This window comes from Ovis aries, chromosome 6 (genome assembly GCF_016772045.2).
Source record: "Ovis aries strain OAR_USU_Benz2616 breed Rambouillet chromosome 6, ARS-UI_Ramb_v3.0, whole genome shotgun sequence".
Taxonomy (NCBI): domain Eukaryota; kingdom Metazoa; phylum Chordata; class Mammalia; order Artiodactyla; family Bovidae; genus Ovis; species Ovis aries.
This window is the reverse complement of record NC_056059.1, coordinates 85,642,398-85,661,224: the sequence shown is the minus strand read 5'-3', so window position 1 is coordinate 85,661,224 and position 18,827 is coordinate 85,642,398. Positions and strand designations below refer to the sequence as shown.

At 38.3% G+C, this 18,827-nt stretch overlaps 1 protein-coding gene across 3 annotated transcripts in view; it reads left to right on the top strand.

Moving 5' to 3' along the window:
• The first annotated feature begins 2,532 nt into the window (after nt 1-2,532).
• Nucleotides 2,533-18,827, top strand: part of LOC101122788 (UDP-glucuronosyltransferase 2C1-like) — an 89,099-nt gene continuing 72,804 nt past the window's right edge. For 2 of the 3 annotated variants that reach the window (XM_027971047.3, XM_042251478.2), the window contains exon 1: nt 8,369-9,218. In XM_027971047.3, coding sequence (XP_027826848.2) covers nt 8,498-9,218 — 721 coding nt within the window. In that variant the 5' untranslated portion in view covers nt 8,369-8,497. Of the gene's footprint in view, nt 3,305-8,368; nt 9,219-18,827 lie in introns of those variants that run through there. The other variant, XM_042251479.2, reaches the window with a different exon arrangement.

Sequence of the window (18,827 nt, the reverse complement as noted above, 5' to 3'; positions counted from 1 at the left end):
CGGAGCGAGAGAGATATATAGATGTAGAGAGAGATAAGGAAAGAATTTGCAGTTAAGAGAATAGAAGAGAGAAAGAGGCTGTATTCCTTGGTTTACATAGAAAGCCAATAAAGCCCCGAGACAAGGGACTTACACTGTCTACGTAGGGCCACAGGCACCTGCTTGAATAGTGGAGGGTGCCCCACATTGGGCTCCCTCTCGCATGGGTCTTAGAAGCCAGGGCAAGTAAGTAGACTCGGTAAGCCTCCGTGCACCAAGGGATCAGCCTGAAAAGGAGAGGGATGGAGAGGGAGAAAGAGAGAGAGACAGAGAATTGACACAGGGGGAGCCAGATTTCCGAGAAACTGGTCCATCCTTTTATTTTCTAGGAAAGCTTTTATACTTTAATTTGTACATAGAGATCAATGGATAATACAAAGTCATGCAGGGTCGGCAGCCCTGACCCTTATGGAGACCAGGCTTTTTTCTGCATACCTTTGCCACAAACAATGTTGTATATATTATCTTCCGGCCTTGGAGGCCTGTGGGCATTTTATGACCCTCTTTTGATAAAGGCTATTCAACCAGAAAACTTATTTTCCCTTGAAGTGTTTTTTCTTTATATTTCTAATCTACGTTAGCCTCAGAAATTATCAAACAGAGTTACATTTTCACGAAGCAAATTGCAGCAAGTTACAACAAAGAAAGAGCCAATAACCTCAAAGTTCTGATGTGGTTAGTTTCAAGGCTGCACTTGTTTTTCTTGCATTCCAACTATGTTAACTAATGCACTCCCAGATGCACAGTGGATAAGGGATATGGGAACTTGGCAGCAAGCATTGGCTCAACAGTGAAATCTTATACCAGCACTATTCTAACAGCTTTTAACTCTTTGAAAGGCTCTATATTTTAGGCTTCCCATGCCTCTCACAGTGGGGGGCTGTAAACAATCACATGCATAATTGTTAAAGTCCAGGTAAACCTGTCAGGCAAGTTAGAGAGCCATAAGAGGGGTTTGAGCTGAGACACTCCTTTTACAGGCAGAAGACTAATAACTGGAGCTCTAAGTTAACTTTTTCCAGAGAAAGGTGGTCGGGATAGCCCCCTTGAAATGTCAGAAGAATAGGTGGAAAGCATAATGATGTAAGGCAGGCAGACTCTGGTTTGGGGGGTAGATGCTCGAGAAAGTCCAGAGGGACCCCTGAGGCCTGATCCCGCCTTTGCGTTTTGTCAGGCCCCTTTCCTCATGACATTTGCCGCGGGCGGGATTCCCCATGCTGGCTCCTGGAAGGAAAGATATATGCAATGGAATAAAATAGAACACTATTTAATATCATATACAAATATTAACTTGAAATGGATTAAAGACCTAAATGTAAGACCAAACACCAAAACATTCTTTGAGTAAATCACAATGATATCCTTTTTGATTCATTTCCAAGAGTATTGGAAATGGAAACAAAACTAACAAATGAAGTCAAATTAAACTCAAAAGTTGTTGCACAGCGAAGCAGACCATAAGCAAAATAGGAAGGCAACCCTCAGAGTGGGAAAAAATATTTACAGATGAATAAATTGACAAGGGATTAATCTCCAAAATATTCCATCAACACAGATAGACCTGAAAGTTATCATACTAAGTGATTAAGGAATACAGAGAAATATAATGATCACATTGCTTATATGTGCAATCTAAAAAATGAAAAGAGAACCTATTTATAAAACAAAAAAAGACACACACTATAAACAAACTTATGGTTACAAAATGGGCAAGGTAGGGGGAGCAATAAATTGGGAGTTTGGATTAGCAGATATAGACTACTGTATTTAATGTAGATGAACCAACAAGGACTTACTATAAAGCACAGGAAATTCTGCTCAATATTCTGTAGCAACATAAACCTTAAAAAAATTTTGAAAAGAGCAGATATATGTATATGTATAACTGAATCACTTTGCTGTATACCTGAAACTAACACGTTGTGAAGTCAATCAGTCACGTCTGACTCTTTGCCACCTCATGGATGGCAGCCCACCAGGCTCCTGCATCCAAGGGATTTTCCAGGAAAGAACACTGGCGTGGGGTGCCATTGCCTTCTCCACTAGACCAACTATAATCCAACATAAAATTAAAAATAAAAATAAAAGAAATCCCCTTGCCTTAACATCTCTTAAAGTAAGTGTATTTCTGGCATTAAGTGATGATTTCTTCGGTACCTAAAATATCTAGAAGAGTTATCAGTAAAAGAAACACTACAGAGATCTTCCTGTTCAAATGATCATAAAATAAAACCAGAAAAAAATTCCAAAAAATCTAGCCCTAATGGAATATACAATCACATAATGTCAGGTTTTCAAATATTACTTAGAAATTATTATGGATTTGTGTTTAAGCCTGAGTAAATATTTCCTAACTCAGTGTATTGTGTTTTATCAAGTTTTTTTTTTCCCTCACGTCAAAGCAGTTGCTTTCGATTTTAATCCATAATACAAAGTACACACTTCAAAGTTCAGCTCAACCTACTATAAACTCATTGGAATTATTAAGGAGAAATCTTTGGATTGTGAGTTTCATGCATTTGGTTTAAGATTTAATTCAAGCAGGAGTTAACCATGAAGACTGTGCAAGGCTTCTGCATCCTTTTCATGCTGCAGCTATGTCTCCTTGACTCTGGGAGGACGGGCAAAGTTCTTGTATGGCCTGTGGATTTTAGTCACTGGATTAATTTACAAGTTATTCTAGAAGAGCTTCATCTTCGTGGGCATGAGATAACTGTCCTGGTACCTTACAAAATCTTTTGATTGATCGTACGAAGATTCCCTATCATGTGGAGATCCTCCAGGTTTCAGTGACTAAAGAAACGTTCATAGAAGAGCTCAGTACCATGCTCTATGAAGAAATTTTTGAACTGCCAAAACTCTCATGGTGGGAAATGCAAATAAAACCGGCAAACTTAGTCAGACAATTTTTATTAACAAACAAAAGAGTGTGTGACAGTGCTATCACAAACAAGGAGTTACTCAGCAGGCTACAGGCAGCCAAGTTTGATGTCTGTATTGCCGACCCTTTAAGTTTTTGTGGGGAATTGGTGTCTGAACATTCCATTTATATTCACTTTTCGGGTTTTCTATGGGAATGTCATTGAAAGACTGTGTGCTGGGCTTCCTATGCCTTCTTCATATGTTCCTGGTGTCACATCAAGACTGACAGACAAGATGACTTTTATACAGAGGCTGGAGAACTGGTTACTGTATACAGTGAGTGACATGACATATTCATATTATGTATTTCCAGAATGGGATGAATATTACAGCAAGGTTTTAGGTAAGAATAGTATGTATATAATAAATATTCTTATATTCTATAAATATTGCAAACATTTATCTGACTGTATGAAAACTTACAAATGTTATTTTAGGGTGGCTACAGTGTTTTGAATGTAAAAATTAATAGCACTTTTTTGTTTTGTTTTTTTGTTATATGATTAAATAATGATAACATTCCATCTTCTAGGGGATCTTCCCAACCCAGAGATTGAACCCCAGTCTCCTGCATTGCAGGCTGATTCTTTACCATTAGAGCCACCAGGGGAACCCTGATATATATCCAAGAAGGAATATTCTCTATATTTAAGCTTCAGTTTTTGGAGTGTCTGGAAAACCCAAATCAGACAGCGTGCTTAATTTCCATAACATTGAAGTACTCTGTGTTCTGCTTCTCCTCTTTCACAACCTGATTTCTTCCTGATTAACCTGTTCTTCTTAAGGCTTTATATTTGTGTTCTATGAAAGAATAGTTAATTGATGACCAGGTTTGCAATGTGGTGAGCATGAAACTAGAAAATAAATAATGTAGTTTGGTTTCATTTGTTCTTGTCTTCAAAAGTGTAAAAACCAAAGACGATTTTTTATTTTTCCTATAGGACCATGCTTCTAGATTTTTTAACTCACTTCAGTGTTTTGTTCTTCTTCTATTTAAGGTTAGAGTTCATTGGAGGTCAACTATTGACTTTTTAACCCTGAGCACAATTTTTTTCTCTCTTTTAGCAAGCCCATGTACCCCTTCTATTTTGCTTTTGAAGAATTTATTTTTCATTATGTTTATGTGATTATGATAAGGAAATTTTGCATAAGAGGTAATTTACCTTTGAGAAAGCAGTACCTTTCATATATTATTTAGTTATACTTTTTGAGTCTATTTGTAACAAGCAACACTGTATTAGTTTCAGATAGTGACAAAAAATTAGTCAATAGTCAACCTAGGAAAGTATGGAAGATTTCATTTGAGCCAATCTGAGGATTATAACCCTGGAGAAAATCTGTCAGGAAGCTCGGAGGAATGCTCTGCCCATTAGAAGTTAAAGAACTGTCATATAAGTTTTTGAGGGAAGGGGTTATTCTTGAAAGTGTTATACATCAGAACATTATATTGCCAGTTTATGTAGTCCTAAAAAGTGAGTAGTGGGTCATTGTGACTCCTTAAAAGATTAAGGAAAGAATGTTAGCTTATAATGAGTTACCTTGCTGGTGCCAGGAGGAAATTATTTTTTTGTAAAGTAAACTTTCCTGTGTCTTCCAAGAGGTCTAGTTAATGTATAATGCAGAAGCACCTTGCACAGTAAAACAGGGAGTGCCGGGTAGTGGCTCAACTGATAGGGAAATTTTTATGCATAATTTTGCTTACCGACTTAAAATAATTTTGTTTCAACACAGGTATACAACAAGATGATTAGATATTTGCACCTATTGTGAAACAATCACCAAATAACTCTAGATAATATCCATCACTACACATAAATACAAACGCTATTTATTTGAGAACTCTTAATTTCTACTTTTTTTTATTTTTGAGATTGGACCCACATTCTGTATTTCACACTCTTTTCTTGACTATGAGGAACACTCCCATTTCTTCTAAGTGATTCTTGCCCATGGTAGTAGATGCAATGGTCATCTGAATTAAATTCACCCATTCCAGTTCATTTTAGTTCACTGATTCCTAAAATGTCTATGTTCACCCTTGCTATCTCCTTTTTGATCACTTCCAATTTTGTTGATTTATGGGCTGAACATTCCCAGTTCCTATGAAATATTCTTCTTACAGCATCGGACTTTACTTCCGTCACCAGTTACATTTAAACCTGAACATTATTTTCCCTTTCACTCCATCTCTTCATTGTGTCTGGAGTTATTTTTCTACTCTTCTCCAGTAGCATATTGGGCATCTACCGACCAAGGGAGTATGTCTTTCAGTGTCATATCTTTTTGCCATTTCATACTGTTTGTGGGGTTCTCAAGGCAAGAATACTGAAGTGATGTGGCAAGTCTTCTCCAGTGTATCAGGTTTTGCCAGAACTTTCTGCTGTGACCCACTCATCTTGGGTGGCCCTACAAGGCATGACTCACAGTTTCATTGAGTTAGACAAGGCTGTGGTCCATGTGATCAGTTTACATAGTTTTCTGTGTTTTTCATTGTGGTTTGCCATTCTGTCTGCCCTCTGATGAAAAGGATAAGATTCTGGGGACCAGCCCCGGTGGATCCAGGGTAATTCAAAGTGAGGATGGTGTGGCAAGAGAGATATGGTCCGTCTAGTCAAGGCTATGGTTTTTCCTGTGGTCATGTATGGATGTGAGAGTTAGACTGTGAAGAAGGCTGAGCGCCAAAGAATTGATTCTTTTGAACTGTGGTGTTGGAGAAGACTCTTGAGAGTCCCTTGGACTGCAAGGAGATCCAACCAGTCCATTCTGAAGGAGATCAACCCTGGGATTTCTTTGGAAGGAATAATGCTAAAGCTGGAACTCCAGTACTCTGGCCACTCATGCAAAGAGTTGACTCTTTGGAAAAGACTGTGATGCTGGGATTGGGATTGGGATTGGGATTGGGATTGAAGACTGGGATTGGGAGCAGGAGAAGAAGGGGATGCAGAGGATAAGATGGCTGGATGGCATCACTGACTCGATGGACGCGAGTCTGAGTGAACTCCGGGAGTTGGTGATGTAAATGGAGGCCTGGTATGCTGCGATTCAGGGGTTGCAAAGACTCAGACACGACTGAGCGACTGAACTGAACTGAACTGAAGGAAAGAGTTTGCAGTTAAGAGAATAGAGGAGAGAAAGAGGCTGTATTCCTTGGTTTACATAGAAAGCCAATAAAGCCTCAGACAAGAGACTTACACCATCTACATAAAGCCACAGGTGCCCGTTTGAATAGAGGAGGGTGCCCCTCCTTGGGCTCCCTCTCGCGTGGGTGTTAGAAGCCTAGGCAAAAAAGTAGACACGATGAGCATCTATGTTCCAGATGCGAATCAGCCAGAAAATAGAGTAAGAAAGAAAGAAGACTTGGGGGAAGCCAGATTTCTGAGAAATTGGTTAGTCCTTTATTTTCCAGGAAAGCTTTTATACTTTTTTTATACATAGAGATCAAGGGATAATACAAAGTCATGCAGGGTCAGCAGCCCTGACCCTTATCGAGACCAGGCTTTCTCTCTGCATACCTAGCTGTATACACAGGTCTTAGGTGATTTACATCATCTTTTGGCCAGGAGGCCTATTAGTATTTTATGACCCTTTTCTGATAAGGGTCCGTCAACCAGAAAACTTATTTGCCCTAGAAGTGTTGTTCTTACTAAAGTCTGGTGCCACTCTCAGAAGCTTAATTAAGGTTACATCTTACATAGCAAGGACACAACAATTTATAACAAAGAAAGTGGAGTACAGTAATTTATAACAAAGAGAAAATTCATTAACTTAAAAGTCTAGTATTTCTGACATCAAAACTACTATATTCTTTTTCTACTTCTGAGTTACATTGATTAATATCCTCCAGGGGCCTAAAAGATAAAGGATATGAAGACCTGGCGGCAGTCATTAACTCAACAATGAAAACCCTCCACCAATATAATTCTTAGCTCCTTAAAAAGGCCTCTATATCTTTAAGATGTTTTTTTAAGCTTCGTGCCTCTTGCAGTTGGTGGGCTATAAACAATCACATACCTAATTGTAAAAATCTGGGTAAACCTGTCAGACAATTTAGAAAGTCATCAGTGGGGTTTGAGCTGAGACACTCCTTTTATATGCAGAAGACTATTAACTGGAGCTCCAAGTTAACTTTTTCCAGAGAAAGGTGGTTGGGATAGCCCCCTTGTAATGTCAGAAAAACAGGTGGAAGCATAATGATGTAAGGCAGGCAGACTCTGGTTTTGGGGGTAGATGCTCGAGAAAGTCCAGAGGGACCCCTAGGGCTGATCCCGCCTTTACGTTTTGTCAGGCCCCTTTCCTCTTGACCTTGGCCACAGGCGGGATTCCCCATGCTGGCTCCCGGAAGGAAAGACATATGTAGTGGAAAAAACAGAATATTATTTAACATCATATACAAAAGTTAACTCAAAATGGATTAAAGACCTAAATGTAAGACCAAACACCAAAACATTCTTTTAATAAATCACAATGATATCCTTTTTAATTCATTTCCAAGAGTATTGGAAATGGAAACAAAACTAACAAATGAAGTCAAATTAAACTCAAAAGCTGCTGCACAGCAAAGCAGAACATAAGCAAAATAGGAAGGCAATCCTCAGAGTGGGAAAAAATATTTACAGATGAATAAATTGACAAGGGATTAATCTCCAAAATATTCCATTAACACAGACCTGAAAGTTATAAGTGAATAAGGAATACAGAGAAAGATAATGATCACATTGCTTATATGTGCAATCTAAAAAATGAAAAAAGAACTTATTTACAAAACAAAAACAGACACACACTATAAACAAACTTATGGTTACAAAATGGGCAAGGTAGGGGGAGCAATACATTGGGAGTTTGGATTAGCAGATATAGACTACTATATTTAAAGTAGTTGAACCAAAAAGGACTTACTGTACTTACTATAAAGCACAGGAAATTCTGCTCAATATTCTGTAGCAACATAAATGTGAACAGAATTTTGAAAAGAGCAGATATATGTATATGTATAACTGAATCAGTTTGCTGTATACCTGAAACTAACACATTGTTAATCAACTATAATCAAACATAAAATTAAAATTAAAAATAAAACAAATCTCCTTGCCTTAACATCTCTTAAAGTATGTGTATTTCTGGCATTAAGTGATGATCTCTTCGGTACCTAAAATATCTAGAAGAGTTATCAGTAAAAGAAACAGTAGAGATCTTCCTGTTCAAATGATCATAAAAATAAAATCAGAAAAAAATTCCAAAAAATCTAGCCCTAATAGAATATGCAATCACATAATGTCAGGTTTTCAAATATTACTTAGAAATTATTATGGATTTGTGTTTAAGCCTGAGTAAATATTTCCTAACTCAGTGTTTTATCAAGTTTTTTTTTTTTTCCTCACGTCAAAGCAGTTGCTTTCGATTTTAATCCATAATACAAAGCACACACTTCAGAGTTCAGCTCAACCTACCATAAACTCATTGGAATTGTTAAGGAGAAATCTTTGGATTGTGAGTTTCATGCATTTGGTTTAAGATTTAATTCAAGCAGGAGTTAACCATGAAGACTGTGCAAAGCTTCTGCATCCTTTTCGTGCTGCAGCTATGTCTCCTTGACTCTGGGAGGACGGGCAAAGTTCTTGTATGGCCTATGGATTTTAGTCACTGGATTAATTTACAAGTTATTCTAGAAGAGCTTCACCTTCGTGGGCATGAGATAACTCTCCTGGTACCATCACAAAGTCTTGTGATTGATCGTACGAAGATTCCCTATCATGTGGAGATCCTCCAGGTTTCAGTAACTGAAGAAACTTTCATAGAAGAGCTCAATACCATGCTCTATGAAGAAATTTTTGAACTGCCAAAACTCTCATGGTGGGAAGTGCAAATAGAACTGGCAAACCTGGACAAAAAATTTTTATTAACAAGCAAAAGAGTGTGTGACAGTGCTATCACAAACAAGGAGTTACTCAGCAGGCTACAGGCAGCCAAGTTTGATGTCTGTATTGCCGACCCTTTAAGTTTTTGTGGGGAACTTGTGTCTGAACTCCTGAATATTCCGTTTATATACACTTTTCGGTTTTTCTCTGGGAATGTCATTGAAAGACTGTGTGCTGGGCTTCCTATGCCTTCTTCATATGTTCCTGGTGTCACATCAAGACTGACAGACAAGATGACTTTTATACAGAGGTTGGAGAACTGGTTACTGTATACAGTGAGTGATATAATATATTCATATTATGTATTTCCAGAATGGGATGAATATTACAGCAAGGTTTTAGGTAAGAATAGTATGTATATAATAAATATTCTTATATTCTATAAATATTGCAAACATTTATCTGACTGTATGAAAATTTACAAATGGTATTTTACGGTGACTACACTGTTTTGAATGTAAAAATTAATGACTATTTTTTTGTTTTGTTTTTTGTTATATGATTAAATAATGATAACATTCCATCCTCTAGGGGATCTTTGCAACCCAGAGATTGAACCCCAGTCTCCTGCATTGCAGGCTGATTCTTTACCATTAGAGCCACCAGGGGAACCCTGATATATATCCAAGAAGGAATATTCTCTATATTTAGGCTTCAGTTTTTGGAGTGTCTGGAAAACCCAAATCAGACAGCATGCTTAATTTCCATAACCTTGGAGTACTCTGTGTTCTGCTTCTCCTCTTTCACAACCTGATTTCTTCCTGATTAACCTGTTCTTCTTAAGGCTTTATATTTGTGTTCTATGAAAGAATAGTTAATTGATGACCAGGTTTGCAATGTGGTGAGCATGAAACTAGAAAATAAATAATGTAGTTTGGTTTCATTTGTTCTTGTCTTCAAAAGTGTAAAAACCAAAGACGATTTTTTATTTTTCCTATAGGACCATGCTTCTAGATTTTTTAACTCACTTCAGTGTTTTGTTCTTCTTCTATTTAAGATTAGAGTTCATTGGAGGTCAACTATTGGCTTTTGACCCTGAGCACAAATTTTTTCTCTATTTTAGCAAGCCCATGTCCCCCTTCTAGTTTGCTTTTGAAGAATTTATTTTTCATTATGTTTATGTGATTATGATAAGGAAATTTTGCATAAGAGGTAACTTACCTTTGAGAAAGCAGTACCTTTCATATATTATTTAGTTAGATTTTTTTGAGGTATTATTAACATGCAACACTGTATTAGTTTCAGATAGTGACAAAAAATTAGTCAATAGTCAACCTAGAATAGTATGGAAGATTTCATTTGAGTCAATCTGAGGATTATAACCCTGGAGAAAATCTGTCAAGAAGCTCGGAGGAATGCTCTGCCCATTAGAAGTTAAAGAAGTGTCATAAAAGTTTTTGAGGGAAGTGGTTATTCTTGAAAGTGTTATATATCAGAACATTATATTGCCACTTTATGTAGTCCTAAAAAGTGAGTAGTGGGTCAATGTGACTCCTTAAAAGATTAAGGAAAGAATGTTAGCTTATAATGAGTTACCTTGCTGGTGCCAGGAGGAAACTACTCTTTTTGTAGAGTAAACTTTCCTGTGTCTTCCGAGGGGTCTAGTTAATGTATAATGCAGAAGCACATTGCACACTAAAACAGGGAGTGCTGGGTAGTGGCTCAACTGATAGAGAATTTTTTATGCATAATTTTGCTTGCCAACTTAAAATAATTTTGTTTCAACACAGGTATACAACGAGATGATTAGATATTTGCACCTATTGTGAAATAATCACCAAATAACTGTAGATGATATCCCTCACTACACATAAATACAAATGCTATTTATTTGAAAACTCTTAATTTCTACTTTTGTTATTTTTGAGATTGGACCAAAATACTGCATTTCACACTCCTTTCTTGACTATGAGGAACACTCCCATTTCTTCTAAGTGATTCTTGCCCATGGTAGTAGATGCAATGGTCATCTGAATTAAATTCACCCATTCCAGTTCATTTTAGTTCACTGATTCCTAAAATGTCTATGTTCACTCTCCTTTTTGATCACTTCTAATTTATGTTGATTTGTGGGCTGAACATTCCCGGTTCCTATGCAATATTCTTCTTACAGCATCAGACTTTACTTCCGTCACCAGTTACATTTAAACCTGAACATTATTTTTGCTTTCACTCCATCTCTTCATTGTATCTGGAGTTATTTTTCTATTCTTCTCCAGTAGCATATTGGGCATCTACCGACCTAGGGAGTTTGTCTTTCAGTGTCATATCTTTTGCCTTTTCATACTGTTCGTGGGGTTCTCAAGGCAAGAATACTGAAGTGATGTGGCATTGTCTTCTCCAGTGTATCAGGTTTTGCCAGAACTTTCTGCTGTGACCCACTCGTCTTGGGTGGCCCTACAGGGCACGACTCACAGTTTCTTTGGGTTAGACAAGGCTGTGGTGCATGTGATCAGTTTGGTTAGTTTTCTGTGTTTTTCATTGTGGTTTTCATTCTGTCTGCCCTCTGATGAAAAGGATAAGATTCTGGGGACCAGCCCTTGTGGATCCAGGGTAATTCAAGGCGGAGACAGTGTGGTGAGAAAGATATCTAGATTTAGGGAGAGATAAGGAAATAGTTTGCAGTTAAGAGAATAGAGGAGAGAAAGAGGCGGTATTCTTCGGTTTACGTAGAAAGCCAATAAAGCCTCAGATAAGAGACTTACACCATCTATATAAGGCCACAGGTGCCCGCTTGAATAGAGGAGGGTGCCCCTCCTTGGGTTCCCTCTCGTTTGGGTCTTAGAAGCCCAGGCAAATAAGTAGACACGATGAGCCTCTATGCTCCAGATGGGAATCAGCCAGAAAATAGAGTAAGAAAGAAAAGAAGACATGGGGGAAGCCAGATTTTTGAGAAACAGGTTAGTCCTTTATTTTCCAGGAAAGCTTTTATACTTTTTTGTAAATAGAGATCAAGGGATTATACAAAGTCATGCAGGGTCAGCAGCCCTGACCCTTATCGAGACCAGGCTTTCTCTCTGCATACCTAGCTGTATACAGAGGTCTTAGGTGATTTACATCATCTTCTGGCCAGGAGGCCTATTAGCATTTTATGGCCCTTTTCTGATAAGGGTCTGTCAACCAGAAAACTTATTTGCCCTAAAAGTGTTGTTCTTACTAAAGTCTGGTGCCACTCTCAGAAATTACTGATTTAGATTACATTCTTACATAGCAAGGACACAATAATTTATAACAAAGAAAGAGGAGTAAGGAAATTTATAACAAAGAGAAAATTCATTAACTCAAAAATCTAGTATTGCTGACATCAAAACTACTATATTCTTTTTCTACATCTGGGTTACATTGATTTTATCCTCCATGGACCTAAAAGATAAAGGATATGGAGGCCTGGCAGCAGTCATTAACTCAACAATGAAAACCATCCACCAATAGAATTCTTAGCTCCTTAAAAAGGTCTCTATATCTTTAAGATGCTTTTTCTTTATACTAAAATTTTTATTTTTATTTTTTTCAAATTCCTACTTTTTTATTTTTAAATTTTTATTTTTACTTTATTTTGCTTTACAATACTGTATTGGTTTTGCCATACATTGACATGAATCAGCCACAGTTGTATATGAGTTCCCAATCCTGAACCTCCCTCCCACCTCCCACCCCATATCATCTCTCTGGATCATCCCCATGCACTAGCCCCAAGCATCCTGTATCATGTATTGAACATAGACTGGTGATTCATTTCTTACATGATATTATACATGTTTCAATGCCATTCTCCCAAATCATCCCACCCTCTCCTTCTCCCACAGAGTCCAGAAGTCCATTCTTTACATCTGTGTCTCTTTTGCTGTCTCACATACAGGGTTATCATTACCATCTTTCTAAATTCCATATATATGTTTAGTATACTGTATTGGTGTTTTTCTTTCTGGCTTCCTTCACTCTGTATAATAGGCTCCAGTTTCATCCACCTCATTAGAACTGATTCAAATGTATCCATTTTAATGGCTGAGTAATACTCCATTGTGTATATATACCACAGCTTTCTTATCCATTCATCTGCTGATGGACATCTAGGTTGTTTCCATGTCCTGGCTGTTATAAACAGTGCTGCGATGAACATTGGAGTACACGTGTCTCTTTCAATTCTGGTTTCCTCGGTGTGTATGCCCACCAGTGAGATTGCTGGGTCATAAGGCAGTTCTATTTGCAATTTTTTAAGGAATCTCCACACTGTTCTCCATAGTGGCTGTACTAGTTTACATTTCCACCAACAGTGTAAGAGGGTTCCCTTTTCTCCACAGCCTCTCCAGCATTTATTGTTTGTAGACTTTTGGATTGCAGCCATTCTGACTGGCATAAGATGGTACCTCATTGTGGTTTTGATTTGCGTTTCTCTGACAATGAGTGATGTTGAGCATCTTTTCATGTGTTTGTTAGTCATCCGTATGTCTTCTTTGGAGAAATGTCTATTTAGTTCTTTGCTCATTTTTTGATTGGGTCATTTATTTTTCTGAAGTTGAGCTGCATAAGTTGCTTGTATATTTTTGAGATTAGTTGTTTGTCAGTTGTTTCATTTGCTATTGTTTTCTCCCATTCAGAAAGCTGTCTTTTCACCTTGCTTATAGTTTCCTTTGTTGTGCAGAAGCTTTTAATTTTAATTAGATCCCATTTATCTATTTTTGCTTTTATTTCCAGTATTCTGGGAGGTGGATCATAGAGGATCCTGCTGTGATTTATGTCAGAGAGTGTTTTGCCTATGTTCTCCTCTAGGAGTTTTATAGTTTTTGGTCATACATTTAGATCTTTAATTCATTTTGAGTTTATTTTTGTGTATGATGTTAGAAAGTGATCTAGTTTCATTCTTTTACAAGTGGTTGACCAGTTTTCCCAGCACCACTTGTTAAAGAGATTGTCTTTACTCCATTATATATTCTTGCCTCCTTTGTTGAAGATAAGGTGTCCATAGGTGTGTGGATTTATCTCTGGGCTTTCTATTTTGTTCCATTTGTCTATATTTCTGTCTTTGTGCCAGTACCATACTGTCTTGATGACATCTTTAAGATGTTTTTTTAAGCTTCGTGCCTCTTGCAGTTGGGGGGGCTGTAAACAATCACATGCGTAGTTGTAAAAATCCGGGTAAACCTGTCAGGCAAATTAGAGAGCCATCAGAGGGGTTTGAGCTGAGACACTCCTTTTATATGCAGAAGACTATTAACTGGAGCTTTAAGTTAACTTTTTCCAGAGAAAGGTGGTTGGGGATAGCCCCTGTTAATGTCTGACATGTTGGTGAAAGTCATAAATTAATAAGACAGACAGATTCTTGGTTTGGGGTAGATGCTAGAGAAAGCCCAGGGGGGTTTCCTCAAGGCTTGATCTCACCTTTGCCTATCAGGCCTCTTCCTCATGACCTTTGCCATGGGTGGGATTCCCCATGCTGGCTCCCAGCAATAAGAGGCTTATGCAAGTTTCCTGATGGTAGAGCCTGTTGTGGGGGAAGTGGTTCTGTTCTGATTGGCAGGGCCATGCTCAGTGAACCTTTAATCCAATTTTCTGCTGATGGGCAGGGATGGGTTCCTTCCCTGTTGTTTACCTTGAGGCCAAACTTTCAACACATGCCTCTATCAGAGACTCCTGGACACCCAAAGGCAAGTCTGGCTCGGTTTCCCACAGCCTCTAAAGTCAAATTCCCTGCGGGTTCTCAGTTACATTGCCAGATTCCCGGATTGGAAAATCTGTCCTAAGAAAATCTGAACTTTTTTAACAGTGTGGGAAAATCTTTAGTATAATTGTTTTGCAGTTTGTTGATCATCTGCTCAGCAGCTTTATGGTGGGGCTAATGGTGACCTCCACCATAAGTCTCAGGCCACATATTGGGTAATCCAGGCCTGCTGCAGTTAGAGTCCCTGTCCCTGGAGCAGGCCACTGCTGACCCATGCTTCTGCAGGAGACACTCAAACAATCAAAGGTAGGCCTCTCTCAGTCTCTGTGGGACGTCTGGGTCTTGGTGTGCACAAGAGTTTGTTTGAGTCCTCCAAGCATCTCTGGTGAGTATGAGGTTTGATTCTAAAAACAATTTTGCCCCTCCTACCATCTTATTGGGGCTTCTCCTTTGCCGTTGGAATTGGGGTTGTTATTTATTTATTTATTTTATTTTTTTTGGTGGAATCCAACATTCTGTCCCTGGTTGTAAAGCAGCTAGTTGCAGCTTTGGAGTTCACACAGGAGAAGATGAGCACATGACCTTTTAGTCTGCCATCTTGTTTGTTGATGTCCTTTTCATCATAAGGGACTGACAGGCAAAAGCAGGAAGTCAAGAGATAGCTGGAGCAACAGGCAAATTTGCTATGAAGTACAAAATGAAGTGGGGCAAAGGCTAACAGGGTTTTGTCAAGAGAAGGCAATGGTCATAACAAATACCCTCTTCAACAGCACAAGAGAAGTCTCTAGACATGGACATCACCAGATGGTCAAAACCAAAATCTGATTGATTATATTCCTTAGAGTAGAAGATGGAGAAGAACTATACAGATAGCAAAAACAAGACTGGGAGTTGATTCTGGCTCAGATCATGAACTCCTTATTACTCAATTCAGACTTTAATTGAAGAAAGTAGGGAAAGCCACTGGGCCATTCAGGTATGACCTAAATCAAATCTACTGCGAGTACACAGTAGAAATGACGAATAGATTTAAGGGATGAGATCTGATAGATAGAGTGCCTGAAGAACTAAGGATGGAGGTTCATGACATTGTACAGGAAGCAGTGATCAAGACTATCTCCAGGAAAAAGAAATGCAAAAGGCTAAACATCTGAGGAATCCTCACAATTAGCTGACAAAAGAAGAGAAGCTAAAGGCAAAGGAGAAAAGGAAAGATATATCCATCTGAATGCAGAGTTCCAAAGAATAGCAAAGAGAGATAAGAAAACTTTCCTAAGTGAACTGTGCAAAGAAATAGAGGAAGATAATACAATAGGAAAGATTAAAGATCTCTTCAAGAAAATTAAAGATACCAAGGAAATATTTCATGCAAAGATGGGCACAATAAAGGACAGAAATGGTATGTACCTAACAGAAGCAGAAGATAATAAGAAGAGGTGGCAAGAATACACAGAGGACTGCATGAAAAAGATCCTCATGACCCAGATAACCATGATGGTGTATTAACACACATAGAGCCAGACATCCTGGAGTCTGAAGTTAAGTGCGCCTTAGGAAGCATCACTATGAACAAAGCTAGTGGAGGTGATGGAATTCCAGCTGAACTATTTTAAGTCCTAAAAGATGATGCTGTGAAAGTGCCACACTCAATATGCCAGCAAATTTGGAAAACTCAGCAGTGGCCACAGGACTGGAAAAGGTCAGTTTTCATCCAGTCCCAAAGAAAAGCAATGCCAAAGAATGCTCAGACCTCTGCACAATTGCACTCATCTCACATGCTAGCAAAGTAATGCTGAATATTCTCAAAGCCAGGCTGCAACACTGCGGATGTTCAAGCTGGATTTAGAAAAGGCCAAAGAACCAGAGATCAAATCTCCATCATCTGTTGGATCATAGAAAAATTGAGAGCTCCAGAAAAACATCTAGTACCACTTTATTGAAACATCAAAAACTTTGACTGTGTGGATTACAAAATAATGCAAAAATTCTTCAAGAGATGAGAATACCAGACTACCTTACCTGACTCCTGCAAAGCTTATATGGAGTTCAAAAGGAATAGTCAGAACTGGAAATGGAACAACAAACTGGTTCCAAATAGGGAAAGGAGTATATCAAGGCTGTATATCCTCTCCCTGCTTATTTAAATTATATGCAGAGTACATCATGAAAAATGCCAAGATCGATGAAGCACAAGCTGGAATCTAGATTGCCAAGAGAAATACCAAAAACCTCAGATATGCAAATGACACCACCCTTATGGCAGAAAGTCAAGAGGAACAACAGAGACACTTGATGAAGGTGAAAAAGGAGAGTGAAAAATTGGTTTAACACAACATTCAAAAAATGAAGATCATGTCATCTGGCCCATCACTTAATGGAAAAAGATGGGGAAAACAATGGAAACAGTGAGAGGCTTTGTTTTCTTGGGCTCCAAAATCACTGCAGATAATGATTGCAGCCATGAAATTAAAAGACCCTTACACTTTGGAAGAAAAGCTATGACAAAACTAGACAGCATATTAAAAAGCAGAGACATTATTTAAGTAACAAATGTCCATATAATCAAAGCTATGGTTTGACCAGTAGTTTTATATTGGTGCAACAGTTGGACCATAAAGAAGGCTGATCATAGAAGAATTGATCCTTTTGAACTGTGGTGTTGGAAAAACATCTTAAGGGTCCCTTAGACTGCAAGGAGATCAAACCAGTCAATCCTAAAGGAAATCAATCCTCAGTATTCATTGGAAGGACTGATGCTAAAGCTGAAGCTCCAATATTTTGGCCACCTGATGTGAAGAACCGACTTACTAGAAAAGATCCTGATGCTGGGTAAGATTTAAGGCAGGAGGAAATGGAGATGACAGAGGATCAGCTGTTTGGATAGAATTACCATCTCAGTGAACATGAGTTTTTTCAGGCTCCGGGAGATGGTGAAGAATAGGAAAGCCTGGATTGCTGTAGTTGATGGCACCACGAAACGTAGGACATGAATGAATGACTGAACAAGAACAATAACCACACCTACATAGACAAAGGGTTTGCAAATATCTTTTTTTTTCTATTTTCATAGGCTGCCTTCTTGTTTGCTGATCATTTCTCTTACTGTGCAGTGTGCAGCGGCCACTATTTGGAAGTAGTTCACCTAATTCATTTTTTTTTTTAATTTTGTTAGTTATACTTTTAGTTCAGTTCAGTAGCTCAGTCATGTCTGATTCCTTGAAACCCCATGGATAGCAGCATGCCAGGCTTCCCTGTACATCACCAATTCCCTTAGCCTATTCAAACTCACATCCATAGAGTCAGTGATGCCATCCAACCATCTTATCCTCTGTCATCCACTTCTTCTCCTGCTTTCAGTCTTGCCCAGCATCAGGTTCATTTCCAGTGAGTCAATTCTTTGCATCAGGTGGCCAACGTATTGGAGCTTCAGCTTCAGCATCACTTCTTCCAATGAATATTCAGGACTGATTTCGTTTAGGAATGACGGGTTTGATCTCCTTGCAATCCAAGGTATGCTCAAGAATTTGTTCCAACAGCACAGTTCAAAATTATCCATTCTTCAGTGCTCAGTTTTCTTTACAGTCCAAATCCATTTATACATGACTACTGGAAAAATCATAGCTTTGATTAGATGGCCCATTATCAGAAAAGTAATGTCTCTGGACTTTTAACATGCTGTCTAGGTTGTTCATAGCTTTTCTTCCAATGAGCAAGTATCTTTTAACTTCATTTCTGCAATCATTATCTACAGTGATTTAGGTGCCCCCCAAAATAAAGTCTCTCAGTGTTTCCATTGTTTCACCATCAATTTGCCATTAAGTCATGGGACTAGGTGCTATGATCCTCATTTTTTGAATATTGAGTTTTAAGACAACTTTTTCACTCTCCTCATTCACTTTCATTAAGAGTCTCCTTAGTTACTGTTGGCTTTCTGCCAGGATGGTGGTGTCATCTGCATATCTGAAGTTATTGATATATGTCTCTGCCATCTTCATTCCAGCTTGTGCTTCATCTATCCTGGCATTTTTCAAGATGTACTCTGCATATAAGTTAAATAAGCAGGGTGACAGTATACAACTTTGACATACTCTTTTCCCTATTTGGAACAAGTCTGTCGTTCCATATCCAGTTCTAATTGTTGCTTCTTGATCTGCACACAGATTTCTCAGGAGGCAAGTATGTTGGTCTGATATTCCCATCTCTTGAAGAATTTTTCCATTATTTTGTAATCCACACAGTCAAGGGCGTTGAGATAGTCAATAAAGCAGAAGTAGAGGTAGTAGTAGTAGAAG